Source organism: Aythya ferina (genome assembly GCF_964211825.1).
Source record: "Aythya ferina genome assembly, chromosome: 3".
Classification (NCBI taxonomy): Eukaryota; Metazoa; Chordata; class Aves; order Anseriformes; family Anatidae; genus Aythya; species Aythya ferina.
Window position 1 is genome coordinate 48629193 of NC_140298.1, and position 20751 is coordinate 48649943.

The 20751-nt window shown below is 40.6% G+C and overlaps 1 protein-coding gene across 6 annotated transcripts in view; it reads right to left on the reverse strand.

Moving 5' to 3' along the window:
• MAP3K4 (mitogen-activated protein kinase kinase kinase 4) overlaps nucleotides 1-20751 on the reverse strand; it is a 92233-nt gene that overhangs the window by 62332 nt on the left and 9150 nt on the right. For 5 of the 6 annotated variants that reach the window (XR_014691538.1, XM_084514699.1, XM_084514697.1 and 2 more), the window contains exon 1: nucleotides 9764-9950. The exons of the other annotated variant lie outside the window; for it this stretch is intronic. Coding sequence is in view for 4 of the 5 variants with exons in the window: in XM_084514699.1 (XP_084370825.1) it covers nucleotides 9764-9804 (41 nt within the window). In the remaining variant the exon portion in view is untranslated. Of the gene's footprint in view, nucleotides 1-9763; nucleotides 9951-20751 lie in introns of those variants that run through there. 6 annotated transcript variants of the gene reach the window in all.

Below are 20751 nucleotides of genomic sequence, written 5' to 3' on the forward strand. Positions count from 1 at the left end.
AAATCAAATGATTGTATTGGTTAATATATAGAATTGTTGGTTCCTAAATACTGTTTTAACTGGAAAAGTTTGGCAAATACTAACGAAAGCGAACTTCTTGTTTGCTACCAAGAACTGCAGGTTTTCTTCCCCGCAGCCAGTGGAAACCACCTTAGTCTTAATTATAGGTATACACAAAAAGCAAAACCTAAGCAGATGACAACTGAAGTTACTATTTATCAAATGTACCAAGGACAGTTTAAATCCAAAGCTTATGGAAAAAAATGGAAATGTATAGCCTTCACGTTACACTACTTACAGGTTGCTCCAGTCTTCCCCATTTTAACAAGCAAAATGCTTCTCCTCAGTTCTGTCCTTGGAATATAGAAGAGACAGTAGCCAGAATGCCTAAATCAGGAATACTAGGAAAGTTGCAAGAGCTGTGTGGTAGAGAGACAAAACAACCCTACAGCTTTAAAATATAACACAAAATAAATAACCAAGACATTTGCAAACAAGTAACTACGGTATGTTACTACATGTTACATTTCAACCAGAATCTGAAAAATCAGAACCGAGAATTTCTTTGGCTTGTATGTGTAGCTCACAACAGGCATTTTATTTTTTAAGAGTACATCAAGGAGGTGGCATTATATCTAATATTTCAGCTCAATCATGAAAACTGAAATACATCTTCCGGATTTTCAAAGGTCTGTAAACAAAAACAGGAGAGGGGAGAACTGAGGTTTGAGGGAGCAGGACAGGCAGCAAGATGTCTGGGAGCTGTTGCTGTTGGTTTAGTAGGAAACCACCAGTCAAACCTCATTTCCATTGCTTTATGGGCACAAGAAGACTCTCCATATACTCTTCATTTTAAAAACAAAAAAAAAAAAAAAACAAAAAAAAAAAGAGTTAAGCCCAGAGGAGATGTCACTCATTTCAGGGTTTACAAATACTTGAAGGCCACAAGCCATTAGAAAAATATAATAATTAAAAATAAACTAACAGATGAAAAGACCACTGAAGACCACATGGGGACGTGTTAAAATTAAGTAGGATAAAGTCACACTGAACTGTGTGATTTTTAACCAGTATAAATTTTTTGCACTTCCCTGACACTTTTGTAAACTTGCCTCCTGCTCTCCTTGATCCTCACAAGCAGCAGTTCAAGTACGTTAGGCCCTTGCATACATTAATTCAGGTTCAGCCACTGCTTATTATCCCATACCCAGCTTAAAAGCTTGCTTGGAATCAGAGCAGTAGATGTCAACTGATTCATCCACAAGCACACAACAGTAAATCCAAGTCAGTAGCATACAAGGCAGTAGCCAGGACAGCCACCCAGCACACAAGCCACCGCACTGTGCCATCCACAAGCAGCTGCTGCAAGCAGCTTCCTGAAGGTCCTGCACCTTTCCCACATCAGGGAGAGGCTTTCTCAGTAAATCTGATGGCACACTGCCATTTCCATACAGAGCACTGCAAGATCTGTACAAGGTTCACCACCAAGTTGCCAAGTATTTGTTCTTGACGTTCAATACCTTTGTTTTAAAGGTAAAATGTTAATTTTTCACATATATGCTCTTCAACTGGAGCAGTTATACATTTCCATTTTTTAAAACTTTTAACAGTCTGTTAATTAAAAAAAAAAAAAAAAAGGAAGAAAAGGTTTCGTTGGCCTGTTCTTAGTAATGCACATTTTCAATTCACTAAGACAACAGAAAACAATCACAACACATTGCCAAGCAAATCTTTTTTAAACTAATGTAACTATCCCCAATTACAGTTACAAACATTATACTGCAAAACTAACCAATATCCCAACAAGAACAGAGCTGCAAATCATTACTGTGCTGCAGCTGCTAGCAATGCAAAAAGCGAACCCGATTGTAGGTAACCATCTGTTAAGGCTGAAAAACAAAAGAGTATCCAGTTAGAGCTGCTGAGCACAACACAGCTCTGTAATCGGCTGCTCTAATTCCTAGGTTCTGAAAATTTTCTGAACTGAAAGCAGAAAGGACTATAAAAAACAATTTTGCATACAATCTTTTCCTAAAGATCTACATTTTTCAGTATTAGAAATAAGTGATTGCAACTAGTACAGTTAAAGTATCTATTACAAACTAGTTGATGGCTGTGAAAGAAACACTGAAGCTTTCAGTAAGAAGCAAGAAAACTTTTGTTTTTTAAACGGGACAGCAGGAATTTGCTCAGTTTACACAAATAAAACTGTACTTTTTGCTAAATACATCCTGTGCAAATCTGGCAAAGTGCTTATGGGAAAACAAATCGCCTGGTTAGCAGGATATGAAAATTCTGCAACTGGCACAGATCTGAATGGTCTATGTCACATGTTTCTACTGTGACTATACTTCTAGAGACAGTTAAAAAAAAATAATTGCTAAGTCTTTCAATTTCTCAGGACCTGTTTTTCAAGCACGTTTCTCAAACCCCATTCACATGTCCCTATGATCACCTTTACATCTGCACCATCCTTCCTTACTAGAGGAGGTGGCTAATCCTGTCTAGTTAAATGCATCCATTTCTCATCTCTTCTGAAAGATGAGACACAGATATTTACGAGGGCCACATTCAAGCTTTCATCAATTTCTCTACCCATAAAAGCAGCTATGTAACATACACCAGTGTCAAGGCTAATAAGGATGGGGAAAAGAAACAAATGTGAAACTTATCTTTGAAGAAAGTCTGAAGTAGAGACAGTGATGATACCCATAATGCCAAGAAGCGACTTGAGAAAAGGAAAAAACATTTTGTTGTGCAGTCATCTTAAAACATCACCCTATAGCAGAAGTCCAGGGCATTTCCGTATTCTTTCCAAATTCACTAAGTATCTCCAAAAAACATTTTAAAGAAGAAACAGTACCAGCACAGGAATTTCAGTGTTAATTCAAATCAAGCTGTACATGTCCACATTTTCTCCTTACAGAGGAAAGAGGGAAGGCAGATCAGAGTTGTCTCTATAGCCTAGGAATGAAGAACAAAAGCATGCAAAGGAAAAAAAAAGTAAAGTAGCACTTGGGCAGAGCAGAGGAGAATTTACTTATAACAGAAATAGCAATTTTACCATCTACTGTTGACACTAACTGAAAAAAAACCACTTACACCTTTCAGCAAGTAAGTCTGCAGATGTAAATATTAGAGCAATTAAGTTTTACAGCAGAGATGCTTGTAAAAGCACATGAAAGTAACATTCAGAAACTTTAAAAACAAGTATGAAATGTAATGAAGCTTAACCACACAATTCTCTACAGGGATGAAGCAAAGAGTCTCATAAATCGCTAAGACAGTAGTCATGGTAAGATGACACGGAAGAGGGAACCTGTTTCGATGCACTTTTTGTCTTTCAGGTTGCACACTCCTGCCCTTTCCGCACAGAATCACATGAGCTCAGCCACAGATCTGATGAAGAAACACATGAATGTCTTGGTGCACCAGATCAAGAAGCTGAAGTAAGAACTCCACCGCCACATGATTGCTAGATCCAGAGGGAATGCAGTGGAGGAGCTCGCCTTCTTCTCTGGGAGAGGCCAAAGGCAAGAAAAGGCAACCTGCTGTTCAAACACCTCGGGTGTGATGTGAAATAATACCCTCAGTCACGCTCTTCTGGCTGCAGCTGAAGCAACTTAGGTGACTTCTTTCTGCTTTCCAGTGATGATTTGCCACAAGTCCCCAGCCCCCAGGGTGCGCTGGTAGAAGTGACCGAACCAGGCCTGGTTCTGCCCAAACAGCCCAGCTGAGCTGGAACGTCTTTGTTAGCAGGCTTTTTCCAACTTCATCCACTTTGAATTTGATTAGGCAACCAAATGCACATCATGCCAGGCTAGCAAATTTCACATGGCAGAAATCCCTCGTTTGGGGATGGGGGAGAGGAGATGGAGGTTGGGAGATGGGAAGAGTAACTTTTAGTCTGGGTCAGCTGTAAAACTAATGCCTTTTTTTTTTTTTTTTTTTTTTTTTTATCTGCAGCAATGATAAAAGCAGAATACTTTGGCAGGAAGACACAGTAACACCTGCATCACTACCAAGAGCTGACGGAATTATGCAATTCCAATAGCTTATTATAAATTAACCCACAAACAAGGGCTCCTTGACACATACAAAAATTACAGAAACACTCTAACACCTGTCCAGTAAATAGAGTGAATTAGCAGCACAGTAATAACATCTTCTCCTTGCTATTTACAAACACAAACACCCAAAGCCGCTAGGAAGGCTTGACCTACATCCACCTGCTCGTGTGCTGTATGGGTTTACGCCACAAGAGCCAGGCTAACAGTTAAGCTCCAAGGACAATAAATCCCAGATCAGCCTGTCAGAAGCACAAAGCAAGTGCTTCTGCTGCAAGATCAACAGTGGTGTATAATAACAAGACTTCATTGCGATAGAACAACCAGTATTTCGGCAGAAAACTACAAGGAAAAAAAGTCATTATTGGGGAAAAACTAATTTAAAGGTTAGAGTCAAACAGTTCATCTTTAATTGAATCCCACTGACATCTTCTCCCCCTTGGTAACACTCAGCTGGAGCCATTTAATAAGAACAGAAGGGCACAGCAAACAAGAACACATTTCATTTCTACGGCAGACCTCAAGCACATCTGACTGCAGCCAGCACCCCGTTACGGAGACCTTTAGAGCACTGTACTTGAATGAAAACTCCCTGAGCCACCAGAAATCTCTACAGAGACCAGCTACATTTGTTTTAAGAGAGAAACTCAAACTAAACCTTCTGCTTCTCAAGATGCTGCGATCAGTTCTGTAAATCCTTTGACACTTTCCCCCAAATTCTTGGGCAGCAGCTTCCAAGTGTTCAAGTATTGCATTTATGGCAGAAAGATGTATAGTTGCAGGGAAATGCAACAAAGGTTATTGAAACGGTGGAGAGGTCTTGAAGGACCATCTACTGACAATAAAATCTAATAGACTTCAAAAATACAGAAACTGTCAAACAACAAGTTAAAAATAGATAAAGGAAGATGCAAATTACTATTCATCATAGGTTTTAATTCCAAGCAGAAATAAGAGTTATTGAGACCTATTTAAATAATCTAAGGAAAAGATTTGTCTTCTGCAATTTACACCAACTCGAGGTAAGTATAAAAATAAAATAAAGCTCTCATAACACTTTTGGCAGTTCTTCATGTTCTCATCTCAGAAAAAAATCAGAACTTTCTGTTCTTTTTTACTAGTATATTTGGAAACAGAAAAAGGTTAACTAAATTTTCCATCTTGGATTATTTTAAGTTTTTATGCAAATTTGGATTATGATGTAGAGGTATTTACAGAATATGCATGGACATTCAGATCTGAGCCTCTTCCTCCCCGGTCCCCCATACACAAACGTATTATTTGATTACAATTATGTCAAAGGTCATTTCAATACAAAAGAGTAAGAGATCCATTTCATTCTGATATTGCTCTGTAAGGTACAAAAAAAAAAAAATTATGAAAACAATGAAAATATTGCTGTTGTTGTTAGGTTTCCACATCCACTATAAAGCCAACAAGGTGAGACTACAAGTGTAGAAGCACAGAAACAGGAGCTGAGGGAGTTGCACCCACCCAGCCTATCCAGTGCCCAGCTCCCTTCTCTTCCATGCCCCAGAACAACTGAAGTCAAGTATTAGTTGGTTTCAGTCACCATGCTTCATCCTTTGGCTATTAGGTTTGTACTACATTTCCAATCCCTACTATATCTTAACAAACACTTAGGAATTTTTTCTTAAACTGATTTGTCCAAGAACATCACTTTATCTTTGTCTTTCACTATTTCTTTAAATGAGAAGTTCTGAAATACGTTTTCATCACCACAGTAAAGATGGTTGAGCACAGTATAAATCCAAGGGATAAACGCTGCAGTTAAGTCCTTGGCATCTGCACAAATCAGATACCAAGGTCTTAAGCTACTCAACCTCTTCCTCCACCCCCCCAAAAAAAAGATGGATTTTCAGGAATATTTAAGCTACCACAGTCAAAGTTACGTACGAACAGAGATACCATGACAAAAAGCGTTTCACTGCCAGACTCAACTATAAACACAACATATGTAGCAGGGACACGGATCTACACCAAAAGATAGTAAGATCTGTAACAGGCCGTGAAATTAAAATGGCTTTCTCCTCTTCCCCCACAATCTCCCATGCACAAACTTTACTCTTCTGGCAGGCAGTTCCACTTGTAGTTGAGAAAAGCTATCGGTTCTGATCCCAAAATTTCAGTGCATCTTTTAGACGAAGTCAAAGTCTACAAGGAACTTCAGGTGAAGTACTGCAAGTTAAACACAATTTTAGTGGAAGCTGGTACCCAAGTACTTTGTGCTTCTGCGAGCTACATGTAGATGACCAGTCCACAGCCTTTGGGAAACGCAGGCAATGCAACGGAGCTGCAGCACACCGTGCTGCTTGGAGCATCCCGGGCACCAAAGGCTTCGTGTCCATGGACAGCTCCACCACGGGCTGAGAAGTAACAGGGATGTGTGTAACTGTGGGCCTGCTCCCACTTCGGGACACCACTAACTTGATGGTTGTTTCACAACTAAAACAGTGAAAGCCTTTAAATACACTGCTCTAAGAGAAGCCATCAGCACGTAAACTAGCAGCACACGTGAGCCAAGGGCATAACACACAAATACCATGTTAGAAAGCACTATGTGACAGTCAGTCAACACTACTAGGTGGTAGCAGGATGCAGAAGGAACAGAATGAATTTCCTCCTCCTACTCTTGACACCAGTGGCACTGAAGTTATATCCCACTTGTCTGGATCTAGAACAAACCAGGTGAAGGTTCACAGCAAGCCGATGAGATCTTACATGCCGGGCTCTCGGACTGGACGTGTTGCTGAACATCTGACAGCTCAGTAACACTCTAGCTCGGGTGTTAAGAGCAAACATTTCAGTTTGGCTTTACTTTTGCAGTTGGTCAAGGATGCACATGGAACAATTTTGATCTACTTAAAGGAATAAGATCTTTTTTAAAATCCAAAAATTTGTTAATAGGTTACAGGCAAAACATAGCATCAATGTAAGTAACACTTCAGAGCAGGGGAAAACTTAAGGAAAGTAACAGCCCTGCAAACATAAAGAGCATAAACACACACACTCAACAGCAAATCCAGCCACACATCTGAAGAACCAAAGCTGATATGCACGTATCATCTTGTGCTGACAGAGGCCAACACGCTATTTGACTAGCAGTGAGTAGTTAAACTGTACCTCAAACTGAGGATTTTTTTTTTTTAACAGAATGGTTTGTACATAATCTAAGAAATGTGGCTGTCACAGAAGCCAAATCTTTAAAAGGCTGTAAAACTCTCAACTCCCTAAAATAAGAATTACCGCATATCTTTCATCCCTTCCTTTAAACCCAGCAGATCTGTTTTTCATCACAGCACAGTTTGCATTCCACAAGGGCCAATATCACTTGCTTACATAATAGTAAAACCAACCTTGACACAGACAGCGCTAATTAACAGACATAAAAACAACTCAAGCAGCCGCACAACGCAGACTAATCCTCGCTGCTATAAATGCCAGAGACATCTCAACAAGTGCTTCATGTGTTTGCGCGTAGGTGGAGCAATCAGTCATTCAGCCCAATCTTGCACATGTAAACAAGCAAATGTGATACATAAAAAACAGAGATTATATCTTACCTTATTTAAATGCATGAAAATAAAAATTAAAGAAAAAAAAAAACAGGAGAGGGTGGTAAATCTACACACTCAAATCTAATTTCCAGTTGAAGCTACGATCCTAAGTTAATAAAATAACTTGAAACTTTTTCACTCACCATCAGTCATACAGATACAGTCTGGCAAGCAGAAAAATACACTAAGCACAATTCGTGACATGACCTCAAGCTTCCCCCAAACAACAGCTGCTGCCGACTGACAGCCCAATTCATTGTCATCATACAGCCAACAAATCTGATAGACAGACCACCAAAAACTCCCCCAGCGCAGAGGAAGCCTCCACATTATTCACAGTTCTGTCCTGCTCTATTCAGCCTTGTTCCTTCATTCACCCCTTGTGATGGATTTATGCCAAGAGAAAAGAGAGCTACAAGCAATCAAGGACGAGTAACCCTCCAGCTCTTCGTACCTTCGCAGTGCCACCAAAATTGGCAGCCCAACAAAGGAAATGCTTTTAAGGCTTCATATTTGCTGTAGTGAATTTTCTGCCACAAAATTCTTGTGAATACCTAAGATTGGTGTCAGAAGATTTAGTGCCTGTAAGACATGATTAAGAAGCATCAAAGACGTACCCATTTCAGTTAGTGTTGTACTTCATAGAAGTGGAAACAGCTTGAAAACTTTTTGCTTGCTTTGTAACAAGTATATCTAAATGTGAATTCTTCCCAGAACCTTTTAGCAGCATCATTTCGTTTATCCATAATGACTGCAGCCGACCCAATGCTCAAGGGCAATCCTGTCTCAAATTCAACATCTACTCTTAGGCTCCCTGAGTGCTTCTTGGTTTGAAGCCACCTGCCCTCTCTCCCCACCCCAGAGCATAAGTTAAAGAAAGAAAGGAAGACTTAGGAAAAAAATACACATACTTTTGGAGTGGAATTCTCAAATATTTTGGAACATCCAGGACTAAGGACTGCATAATCCAAGCAAAGCCAAGAATATGTTGCATGCTTACCTTAGATTTACAAAAGGTACCATTGGATTTCTGATCCAAAAAGACCGAATCCTTACGCAAAGATCAAAAGTGTTCCAACACAAAAGGCCGTGTCACAACAACAAAAGCAATCAACTTTCTTTTTTAAACAAAGGTAACAAAGGAAGGTGCATTGCAAATGAGAATGGCCAGGTACTTGCCCAACAGAATTCAATTTAACTGAAGAAGAATGCATTATACCAACATGCTGCCGGGGCACCTCGTCATAGAAACACATTCGTACTCCACGAAGAGGACCGAAAGCAATGAGCATATTTCATGGCACCAAATGCATTTCAAACTCTCACGCCTGGTACAAGGTCCTGCAGATTTCAGCCAGATTCTGACCTCACCACTGCAGTACCTCATGGTAACTCCAAACTTAAATGAACTTTAATTGCATTGAAGAAGCCTCTGATGCTTTTTTTCTCTTAAAAGCAATGCAGAAATACAGTATTGCAACAAGCCGGAGAAACAACCCTCTTCTAACGCAGATGTGCAATTGGCACACAGCGTACCTACCGACGTGAATCACGGCCAAGCACACGCACTTACCCGACACAAATTAAGACTACCTAATTGTTTGGAGCCACCTCCCTCCCTCCCACCCACCACAGCTCAGCTCAGCTCCGAAGTTAACTAATTCAGTTTTCCTCTGCCGGCTGGAGCCGCCGCCACAGCACCCACACCCACATCCGACTGACACAAACCCTCCCGCGACGAGCAGCGCCCGGCAGCGCTCAGGGCCGGCGCCGGCAGGAAATGCCGGGCTGTGCCTGTATCCCACCCGGGCTCTGCAGGGCCGGGGGGCTCGTTTCGTTTCCACCAGCCTCGTTTTTTTATTCGCTTTGCGCTCGAGCTGCGCTGCGACCCCTTGGAGCTGCAGCAAGGCACCCACCGCCCCGCTGCCGCTGGCGTTGCACGGGCGCTCCCCACCTCCCTCCCGCTGCCGCTGCCCGCATCCCGCAGCGCTTTCCGTGCACGCAGCGAGCCTCCGCGCTCCCCCTGCCCTCTGCCTTCCCGTGCCACAACCGCAGCAGATCCCCGAAGCCGTGCCCGGCAGCCAGCCCCGTCCCGGCAGCTCGGCGCCCCCCGCTCACCTCCCCCCCGGCGGCGGCGGCGGCGGCGGCGGCTCCTCCATGTCGGCGGCAGGGAGCAGCGCGGCGACGCCTCTCACGCGCGCAGCGGGCCCGGCATGGCGGCGGGGCGGGGGCGCGGCGGGGCGGGGGGAGGCCCGGAGGGGCGCGGGCGGGGGGCTCGGCTCTACCCGGCCGCCGGGACCCGGCCGCCCAGCGCCGCCCGCGCGGCCGCCATCTTGGGAGCAGCCTCGCAGGGCAGCGGAGCCGGGAGCATCGCTACGGCGCGCGAGGAGGGACCAGCCCCGCAGGACGCGCTCGCCGCCCCGTCGCTCTGCGGGGCCCCGGCCGGAGCGGCTGGCTCGGGGGAGTCGCCCCCCGCCGGCCCTCGTCGCCCAGGCGCCGCCCCCGGGGCTGTGCGAGAGGCGGTGGAGGTCCCCGGGAGCCCTGGGGAGGGCGGAAAGTGCGGTGGAAGCGCTGGCAGCCGGTAGCGAGCCTCCCTCCGCTCCTTGGTGCCGGGCTGGCCGGGAAGCGGCGGGGAGCAGAGCGGGCGGCTGCCGGGTGCACCTGCTGCCCGGTGGGTGCCACAGTGCTGGCACCCCCAGCGGGGTCCCGGACCCGGCATCACAGTCCCCGAGGCTGGAAGAGAGCTCCGAGATCACCCGGTCCAACCACCCCTACCACCAGTGTCACCACTAAACCATGTCCCCAAGCACCACGTCCAGCCTCTCCTTGACCACCCCCAGGGACGGTGACTCCACCACCTCCCTGGGCAACCCGTCCCAGTGCCTGACTGCTCCTTCTGAGCAGAAATGTCTCCTCACTGCCAGCCTGAACCTCCCCTGGTTGCAACTGGAGGCCATTCCCTCTGGTCCTATCACTGCGAGAAGAGGCCGACCCCCAGCTCCCCACACCTCCTTTCAGGTAGCTGCAGAGGGCAATGAGGTCTGCCCTGAGCCTCCTCTTCCCCAGACCAAACACCCCCAGTTCCAAGAGCACAAACATTACCATTCAGGGACAGAAGACAAACCCAAGTTAGTGGTTACTGTGAGGAAGACTGCGTGATTTATCTGAACGCTTAGCATCTCTCTGTGGCCTGCTTGGGTGATGATCGACACGTGCAGAGGTTGGAGCTACCCACAACATCCCTAATAGTTCAGAGACATGAAAGGCTAGAGGCCCCATGAGTAGGCACATGGAAAAATGAGCTCAGGTGAACAGTTATAAGCATAGCTTTGCAGGAATAAATAAATAAACAAATAAATAAATAAAAGTAGTCTTCATTTATTCTGCTGCTTCTGGAACAGCTTGCTTCATTTTAGAATCCTAGTCACTCTAAAGCCTACAGCAGTGCTGTTTATCAGCTTAGAACAAAGAACTGAAGCCACGTTATCCATTTGGAAATACAGGGAGGAAAAATGTAATTTCCTGAACTATAAATTGGCTGGAATACCAAAGCTAACGCCCTTTAAATGTAGAGAAATTCCATGGGTTATTTAATTGTTCTCGTTGGTGAGAGCCTCATCTTTTACATTTGACAGGACTGAAAGAAAAGCAGAAAACCCTGGTATCAGTAATGTGTGTACAAGTGGTATATGTTATTTCTGAAGAGTTATATTTAAACCAAGAGAGGAGTGGAATCAATAATAGGTTCTGCTTTATGCTCAGTTCCTTCATTAAGTTAACTTACAAGAGTTGTACAAGAAATTCACACAGACTTCTAGCCTGGTGGTAACACTCAGTTATAGTCTCTGTTCATGACATAATATTGTTCATGTATCTATCCAAGAAAAACAGTTACTACTAGTTAATTTTAATAGGCCCTTTGAACTATGAGAATATTTTTAAAGCTGAAATGCAGAAGATACTTCTAATATATGTTTTCACCATTTGTTGGTGAAATATGTTAGCCCAAAACCAAACAGCAGTTATAAAGGCAGATATACACAATAAGTTCCCACAAGTTTGTTATCATGAACAAAAGTAATGACATAATAAAAACATAAATTCTCCAAATCTAAAGCAAAGCTGCACAGCATGCACTTTTTTAGTGTATTTGCAAATAATAAAGGTTCAATGCCGCCGATCAAATAATTTCATAGCAATGACTTTTATTGTTGTTTTTGGCTGTTATAGGTCATTATCTGACAGTACTCACTGTAATGATATGTTAGAAGCACGAAGTTTCTATTAGCTAGCAAATATATATATATAATATATATATATTATATAATCTATATAATATATAATGTATTGTATACATATATAATATAATATATATAATATATTTTATATATATATATGTATATATATACATATATATAAAATGTCTTGTGCCATGGATGTGATGGTGTGGATGTACAGACATTCTAGGGGCCCATGGCAAGGGTGGAAATGGGGACTGCCCACTGCAGTAAATATGAAGATAATTTACTGAAGCAAATTGGGGTTCACTGCAGCCTCTGAAACGTGGAGGTCCATAATAAACTTCCTTGCACGCCTCTTCCCCTTTTCCATGAGGGCAACCCAGCATGTTGGATTGCATCACTTTTCTGTGGTGTACCATGGAGAATATGCTAAAACTAGAAATAACTGGCCAAGCAAGCCAAGGGGATGAGTTTGATACAGTACCACTTCTCTGGGTGCAGTAGGCCATAGTGAGCAACATACATAAGGAAGAAGATGAGGAGAGAGATTTATAGTCTTGCCTCATCTTCTCAACAGGAGAGATTTATGAGTGGCCTACAGAGAACATGGAAGAGAAGGGAAAAAGCTGCAGGAATATGTGTGGCTGATGATATGAAACAGCAGATGACATTCAGGTTGTCAGAACCTATTTAGTGATATTATTTAGCAAAAGCAAAATTTAAACAAGTTACAGAGGCCTTACAAAAATTGATATACTTAACATTCTTTTAATGATTTTTTCTTCATTTAAAGAATATCATTATATTTCAAAGGCTCCTTGACTTCCTGCTTGTGCATCTAAGCATATCAAAATGCAGAGTTGCATGGAAATTGATAAAGGAAGTTGTTCGCTCTGATTCTACTACTGGAACAGAGGAAGGCACAAAAAGAAAACAGACATCACAACAAATGATGTCTTAATCTGTCAGAAAATTGAGTTAAAATATTAGTAATAACAGATTTTAACTCCTGAGGTGGCAATTAATCATGACCCCAAAATTGTAGGCTGAAAAAAAACCACTGTTAAAACAATCCAAGTTCTTTTAGATTAACTTCTGTTTTCTGAACTTTTAGGTTGATTTTACTTCTTTTTTCAGCAACCATGTGGGTTCATATTCTTAGCAGATACTACGATTGCTTAGGAATTGCTTTTTATTCCAGCAGTATGCCTTTTATTACACCAACAGTCCTAGAACTTGCAATAAAAATGTAAGCGATGGCAGTAGCATCCTAGAAACAGAAATAGCTCAAAAAAATCTCTTAAATAGCTTTTTTAAATTGTACTCCAACTGTCCTTTAAATCTCTGTCTATTCCTTAGCCATAGATTTTGTCGTTCCTGTCTCCTTATTTCACCACAAGTATCAGACAGGACTGTACACGCAAGTGTGATTTTGCAATTTCTGAGTTCTACAGCTTTTTTCTATATACAAAAGGTAATAAGGAAAAGAAAGATTGGGTCAATGTAGGTAAATAAATATGTTATAAGAATGTCTTTAAAAATTTGTTTCTCCCAGAAACCGTCACAAGTCCAAACTTTCATTTTACGAATGTTATGCAGAATAAAGTGTTTTGTTTTGTTGGTTTTTTTTGTTTGTTTGTTTGTTTGTTTTTTTAAACAGAGTTGATGAAACATAATAGTCAGATGGTTCTTCACTGTGAACTACATACAAAAATAAAACCCTGGACAAGAACGGTTTTGTAGATTTAGATTTTCCTTCCAATAAATTATTGATTTCATTTCCACTGAGAACTGTTCAAAAGTAAAAGCAGTTAATTAAACATAGTTGCACTTACAGCAGCAGACACTGGAAAGCAGCCTGTTAAACACAATTAGTCCAACACAGTTAGTAGTTAAATGTGCTGAAGACAGAATTTTCATTTTTTTCTTGTTCATAGATTAGAAATGCTCTTCTGCAGACCCATGAAGAGTAAAACATGAACCATACCTGCATTTAATATCTAGAAGACCATCTGACAGCATTTCTTTCTTTTGCAGATATTGAAGCTAGCTACTCCAGAGTCAAAATAAAATACCAAGATGTATTTCCACCTGGAAATATGTAGATGCTTCCATCTGCAGTTCTTCTGCTCTCATAGAAGATCAGGAAGGTGTTTGTTTGCTTGTTTGTTTGTTTTTTGAAAGAAACAGGACTCTGTTTACAGTGTCCTATAACTTGAGCATTGCTGCAACTGCTTTGAAGTGTGAACCTCTGAAAGAAATTAAGGAATCACACTATATAGCTCTGTTCAATCATCTGTTACCACAGTGATTCATTCACTTCAGAAGCTCGCATGATAGCTGCCAAAGCTTGTTCAGCAGCATGGTTTAATAGCCATGCTATAATAGGAGCCAGCTAGCTTGACAGAGGTAGAGTATTTCTGTCTAAACACTGTCATCTCACATGCTGCATGTAAGATCACACAGGGCTTGATATCTGACTCATCACTATTAAAGGAGAATTTGTAAGTAACAGTAGCATGAGGTCAGAAACATTCCGAGAATTACTGTCTTATCACTTCAACTCAGTATTTTTTTTTTTGTACTTCCTGTCCTAAAAAGCAACTGTGTGTAGCACTGCTACTGCCATTATTAAAATGGCATGACCCACATGAGAGAAGGGTGACCCTCAGTTGTGCTTAAGGCAATATGATTTTAGCATGTAAAGCTTGCCTTTGTGCTTAGTGTCTGCCAAGCTGGGCACATCTAAAATCACTGACAGACATTCAAAGGTACATAGAGACAGGGCATGGGCATGACTGTGTTCAGATATAAAGAGACTCAATTTTTTTCTGAGTCAGCACGTATATTGCAACAGTCTGGCTACAGTAGCTCATATCTCCCCAAGAATGAACTTTGGACTTGTGAAAATGAGTTATGCCGAATTTAATGCTACTTGAACTTGACTACCACCACCAGAGTAAGTTTGTTTAAAGCTTGCTTCGCTCCTGTAAGTCACACTGTAATTCTTTCCCCAGCTGTATCATAGACATACACAGTGACCAGCCATGGGACGTTTACATACATGACCAAGATCATGGCAGTGCTTTGTCTGTGTTTGTGTTCGATATAGTAATATCATAAACAAAGGAGCTCCACCAAAAATTTGGGGCCTATCCTCTGGAGCCATGTGTTGTAGACCCAGGGCATATCCAGCTGTTTTCTGACAGTGAAATTTAGTGCATCATTGCATGTAACACCCCATGTTTTCATGGATCTTGCAAGTCTGAACACTTGCTTATATTAAAAGTTTTAAAGTGATGCTATTTATTTTCATCAACCCAGAAAAGCAGGAAAAAAAAATGTTCCAGACTATCTTTTAAAATGTCTGGTTGTGCATCTGAAATTCTTTCTATATCTGCCTTACAGCAGCTGCAAAACAGCTGTGAGATCTATATAGAGATTCCCTGCCTAGGTTTTTTTTTCTACAGCTCCTGTCCATCTCTCTTCCTCCAACAGCTCTTAGTGTAAAGTGAGAGTAGTCATAGAAAAGCAGTGTAGCTGGTATGTTCCTTTACCTCAGTAGTTCCTGGTTGTTGCATCAGCTGTAGGAAGTTATAAGCAGCCAGGAGAAGATTTTAATCTTCATTTAATGTTAAACCCTGCAAACACTTACACACGTATCAATTCATTTGTATAATAGGCATATTGAAATCAATGGGACAACCCTGAGAGAGCAGTTACTCATATATACATAAATGTTTATAGGATTTATTTCCTGCTTCTGCTCTGAATCATCTGGAATAATTTAGCACCTACAGTTTCACAAGGTGAATTAATCTTTCATGATTTAATCCCATTGACGGTTCAGTCCTGCTGAACAGCAAGCAATAGGAACTAACGTATTTAACTTGTCACAAAGCACCCCTAACTAAAGGGTAACAAGTTAGTAGCTCATTCCACAACTCCCAGTTGTCTCAAATTCTGCTGTGTTTCAGGTCTTATCTTACTCCCACATCTCTAAGCAATTCATTAGTTAAAAAAGCTGTTACTTTATTATGAACATACGTTTTTTTCATCTTTGTAAATACTTGCATATACGAATGTACTGTAATTCCTACAGCGTAAAACACTAAAGAGATAATTGCCTGCCATTTTATGCTATGTCAGTGCATTCAGAGTTGTTTATTCCCATTTGAGTCTTATTGGTCCCTATCATTATTTTTATATAATTGTTTCGCATCTCCTCTTCTTCACATGTACTGATGATTATTTTAAGACCGATGCTTGCTAGGAAACAGCGCATGGCACTTGACATAACTGTTGAATGATGTGAGCTAATCTGCTTTCCTGGCAGCAGTAATCTCTCCAGCAACAGCCAGCTGAGGAATCCAGTTTATGACCCTTGTACTAGGAAGCTGAGGTCTCTGTGGCATTCTCTGCTGAGCAGCTACAGAAGGTATAGCCTCCATGCATTTACCTCCTCTGTGAGCCAGTTCTGAAGGAGTCATGGATGTTAGTTATGAATGGCTATTTCTGAAACATTCCTAGACAAAAGTAACAGAAAACCATAATGGACAGCACTAGAAGCTCTGGAAGAGCTGTGAAAAGCTGGTCATCAAAGTTTAACAGCTCTTCCATCCATTTTTCTTTTCTCTTCCCTCCCCTGAGACTTTCAAGTAAATGAAATTCATATCCTACAAGATTTTAAAGAGTCCCTTTTCCCCATCCACTTTGTATAATGGAATTCACACACCCTTCTCCAAACAACAACAGAGCACTACAGATCTGCAGGTATCACACAGCATTTGGCTGGCCTACAGAGTATCTTTCACTGAGATGAGACAACCCCAAGATCTCCATGTATTATATAAATATACATGTATACTGGTTGTAGCCCAGGTGATAAATTGTAAGGCAATGCATTAGGCCTGTTTGCTTGACTGACACCTACTCTGTCCCATGTTACGTCTTCTCTAGGACAGATTCCTGAATCCTGAAACTCAGAACAGCTTTGAGAAGCCTTACTTGTTTCAAATAAAAACCTGTTTGCTATGTTTTCAGGGGAATGACCTTCTTTCCCTGAAAGTGGCATTACTGCTGACTGGAAAATACGTTGACTGGAAAATATGTTACAGATAAATGCAATACAATCTACTTCCACTACATTGACTAACATGTGACAGATTTACGGATGTAACCATGATGTTTTTGAAAAAGGAAAAGCAATTCTGGCAACATTTGAAAATTATCGTTAGGTTTTATTTTAATGTAACTATTTTTTATAACCATAGCAACAGCTTTAGTGAAAGTGTTCTGATTATAATTATGAGAGGGTGCATCATTTTGCTTTTTTCCTAGGCTCAGAATTTTCCCCAAATCTTCACAAGAAACCAATACTTTCCAGATTCAGGCCCCATCCAAGAAAGGCTTTTGTCAAAATGTGGACAAAATGCACTTAACAGTGTGGAATCCCATTCATGTCCTTTCATTCCTAAGGAGGGAAAAAAAAAAAAAAAAAAAAAAAAAATCTTTTTTCCTACACAGAAAAATGTGGAAAAAAAGCATGTGAAATGACATTGAAATAGTTTGGGTGAAAAACTCAACTCAGTCTAAAGCCAGTGCAAAATAAATGCTAACTACTAGTGACATACTGATGCTAAGGGAAGAGCAGACTATCAGGGAAATAATTATTTCTAGTGCATCTGAGAAAGGAAAGTTCAGTAGCATAATCTGAGACATCAGTGTTAGTTAACAAACATGAAGACAAAGTTCCTATTACTTTCATAGGAATACTGTTAGTGTCATCTGTGTATGACAATGGTTTCACTAACATCACAGCTGTGTTTTGTTTGAGGTAAAAAAATAAAAATAATAATAATAAAAATTTTAAGTGTTGTCACTGATTTATGTTGTAATATTATGTAGATATTATGTAACCCAGACATTACGTGTAACCTTATTGTTTTTCTTAGCGCTATGAATGCTTTTGAAAATTTATTTATTTATTTAAAGGTGGTTGATATCAGCACCTTTGGTAGATTTCACTGTGACATAAAATGAGCTTTGTTCTCTAAGAGTAGCCGTTTTGACTCCAAACTGTACTCTGAAGCCTTTCAGTTCCACAATATTGCTCTCAGCTGTAGTGATAATCAGAGATAGAAACAAAGGTGACAAAATTGTGTTAGTTCTTGTTTCTAACCAAAGAAAATAGAATGAAAATGAGAATGAAATGGAACTGGTGGAGAATGGGATGACCTTGAAATGAAGCTGAGGACATGTCATTGCCCAATTCATCCTGTCTTACAGGCTGAATGCTGTGGCATGTTTTGAACCCTGTTTCTGGTGTATATCAGTATTCTGAAGTCTGGGAGATAAATTTTCTTCCTCCTTACTCCCAGAAGAGACACTAGTCAATTAGACCTGCTACTCAGCCTAGGTATTAAATCACTAACAGAAAACATCCTGAACTCAGTTAAAAGACCCTCAGCTTTCTAATGATGCATGGGTGTTACAGTATACAGAGCTAGGGAAAAAAAAAAAAAAAAAAAAAAAAGATTTTCTACAGATTCAGCAAACAGTTTTGAACTGGATGAGCACACATAATTCTTTTGGTAGTACTGAAGAAGGGCAGCAGATGAACTTGCTTTTTCACCTGTCGGAAGCATTTGTTGTGGGTCAGTTACAAAACTTAATCATGCGTTGCAAAACTGCAACGTGCCTGCATGAGATCACAGAGTTATTTATCTTCTAAGTAGCTCTTCAGATGGACACCAGCACTTTAGATGGACCTATGAGCTATAGCTGATCTGCCTGAAGCTGTCACTCACAATCATCTCTATGCATAGATGACCATTCACAGAATGAGAAGACAAGCATCCTATAAGCCATGGAAGATGACTCTAATACATACTGTATTTCCAAAGGAACAATTAAGGTTAGTGTACCAATAGGACTATTAATCTTTCTTCTCTGTGTTCAAAATTTCAAGAATAACACTTCAGTTAATTTGCATTAAAATGTTAACTTTATACATTGATGAAACCACCAAATGACAGCTGAGTTCTGGGCTCCCCAGCATGAAAGAGCCATGGACATACTGGAGTGGGTCCATCAAAGGCTTACAGAGATGATTTAGGGTGTGGAGCATCTGACATCTGAAGAGAGGCTGAGAGAGCTGAGACGTTCAGCCTGGAGAAGAGAAGGCTCAGGAAGGACCTTACCAATGTGTATAAATAGCCAGGAGTAAAGAAGACAACACTATTCTTAATGGTGTCCAGTGGAAGACAGGAGGCAATGGGCACAAACTGAAACACAGGGAATTCTGTTTAAATGTGAGGGAAAAAACATAAAATCTTACCATGAGGGTGGTTGAGCAACAGCACAGGTTGCTCAAAAAGGTTGTAGAGCTTCCCTCCTCAGAAATATTCAAAACCCAACTAGTTGTGGCCCTGAGCAACCTGTTCCATCTGACCCTGCTTTAAGCAGGGGGTTGGGATAAGAAGATCTTGATAGATACCTTTCTGTCTCAGCCGTTCTGTGATTTCATCACTGATCTCATTATCAATTATCAATTATCATTATCTAATTATCAATTACAATCAAACTCTAATCCAGAAAGATTGCTAGGAAATACAACTATTTAAAAGCACACAGTACAATAACCTTTTGTTACTATTTGGAATTTTGTCATAAATTGTATGTTTGTTTTGTTGGTTTTGTTATTTTTTCAAGTATGGATTTTAAAAAGGTAACTGTAGGTAAGAATAAATTATTTTAAAATATTGTTCACCGGTGTTAAATAGCCACTTCTTTTTCTTATTAAATTGTAACTTAATGTCAGAAGGTGCACAAAGACTGCTTATATAAGGATATAAGGACAACTTTGTGTGAAAATCCTTTTTCTCCTCCTAAAGTGTCATTTTTAATGATGTTTTTTAAGAAACTCTTAAGCAATAATTAACATTATTATTAACGATAAATAACAATGTATTTTGCTTTCATAATTCAGTTGATACAAAGTCCCAATATTCAAATTCTATAAATTATAAGCCACTGCATTTTGCAAGTCAAATAAATCAAGGCTGTGATTATTTGGACGTTCTCAGCTTGGCAATAACTGGATGTGATGCCCATATTCACTGGTACAAAATCAGGTTCTGAAAGTATTAAACTTCCTTGATTTCAACATTTCTATTCCCTGTGTGAGTTTTGCTAAACCAAGGAACAAATTGGCTGTTCATTATGTTGTTCATGGCAGTGCACCTCAACTGAGCTTTCTGATGTGTTTTAATTATTGCACTGTCTGTATTTGAAAATAGTCTGAGAGCATGTTTAGTGTGGAAAGTACCTAAAATCTATTTATATTACCAATACTTTTCAGTTATCTTTCATGCTACACTTCTTATAGCTATTCCAAATCTCCATGTTGTACCCACAACAGCCTGCCAAACCGAGTGTTGAGTAAGAGGATTTATCTGTGAATGGATCCCTCTCCTGGAGTTACTAGCTCAGAAAGGGAAATTTTGCCTGTCTAATCATTTGGGTAAGGGCAGAGCTATCAAAATTACTCTCTGATGCAATGCAGTGAGTATGAATCTCCTGAAAAGCTGTGAGCTGGAGGTGTCACAGTCACAGCTTGTAGGGTTGTCATGACAGAGTTCCGTTTCCTCTAAACTGTAAGGTCAAATGACCTTTATTTTAATTTTGAAGATTTCTGTCTGAGAAAGTAGTAACAAGCAACCAGCCTTTTAAATATGACATCGAATGTCCACAGCTCAGTAACTAAAGTGCACTGACAAGTTTTCTGCATGGAATACTACTTGCAATTTTTAATGCAAACCAGAAGTTAATCTGATTAGTAGTTTGACATACAGAGAGCCTTAT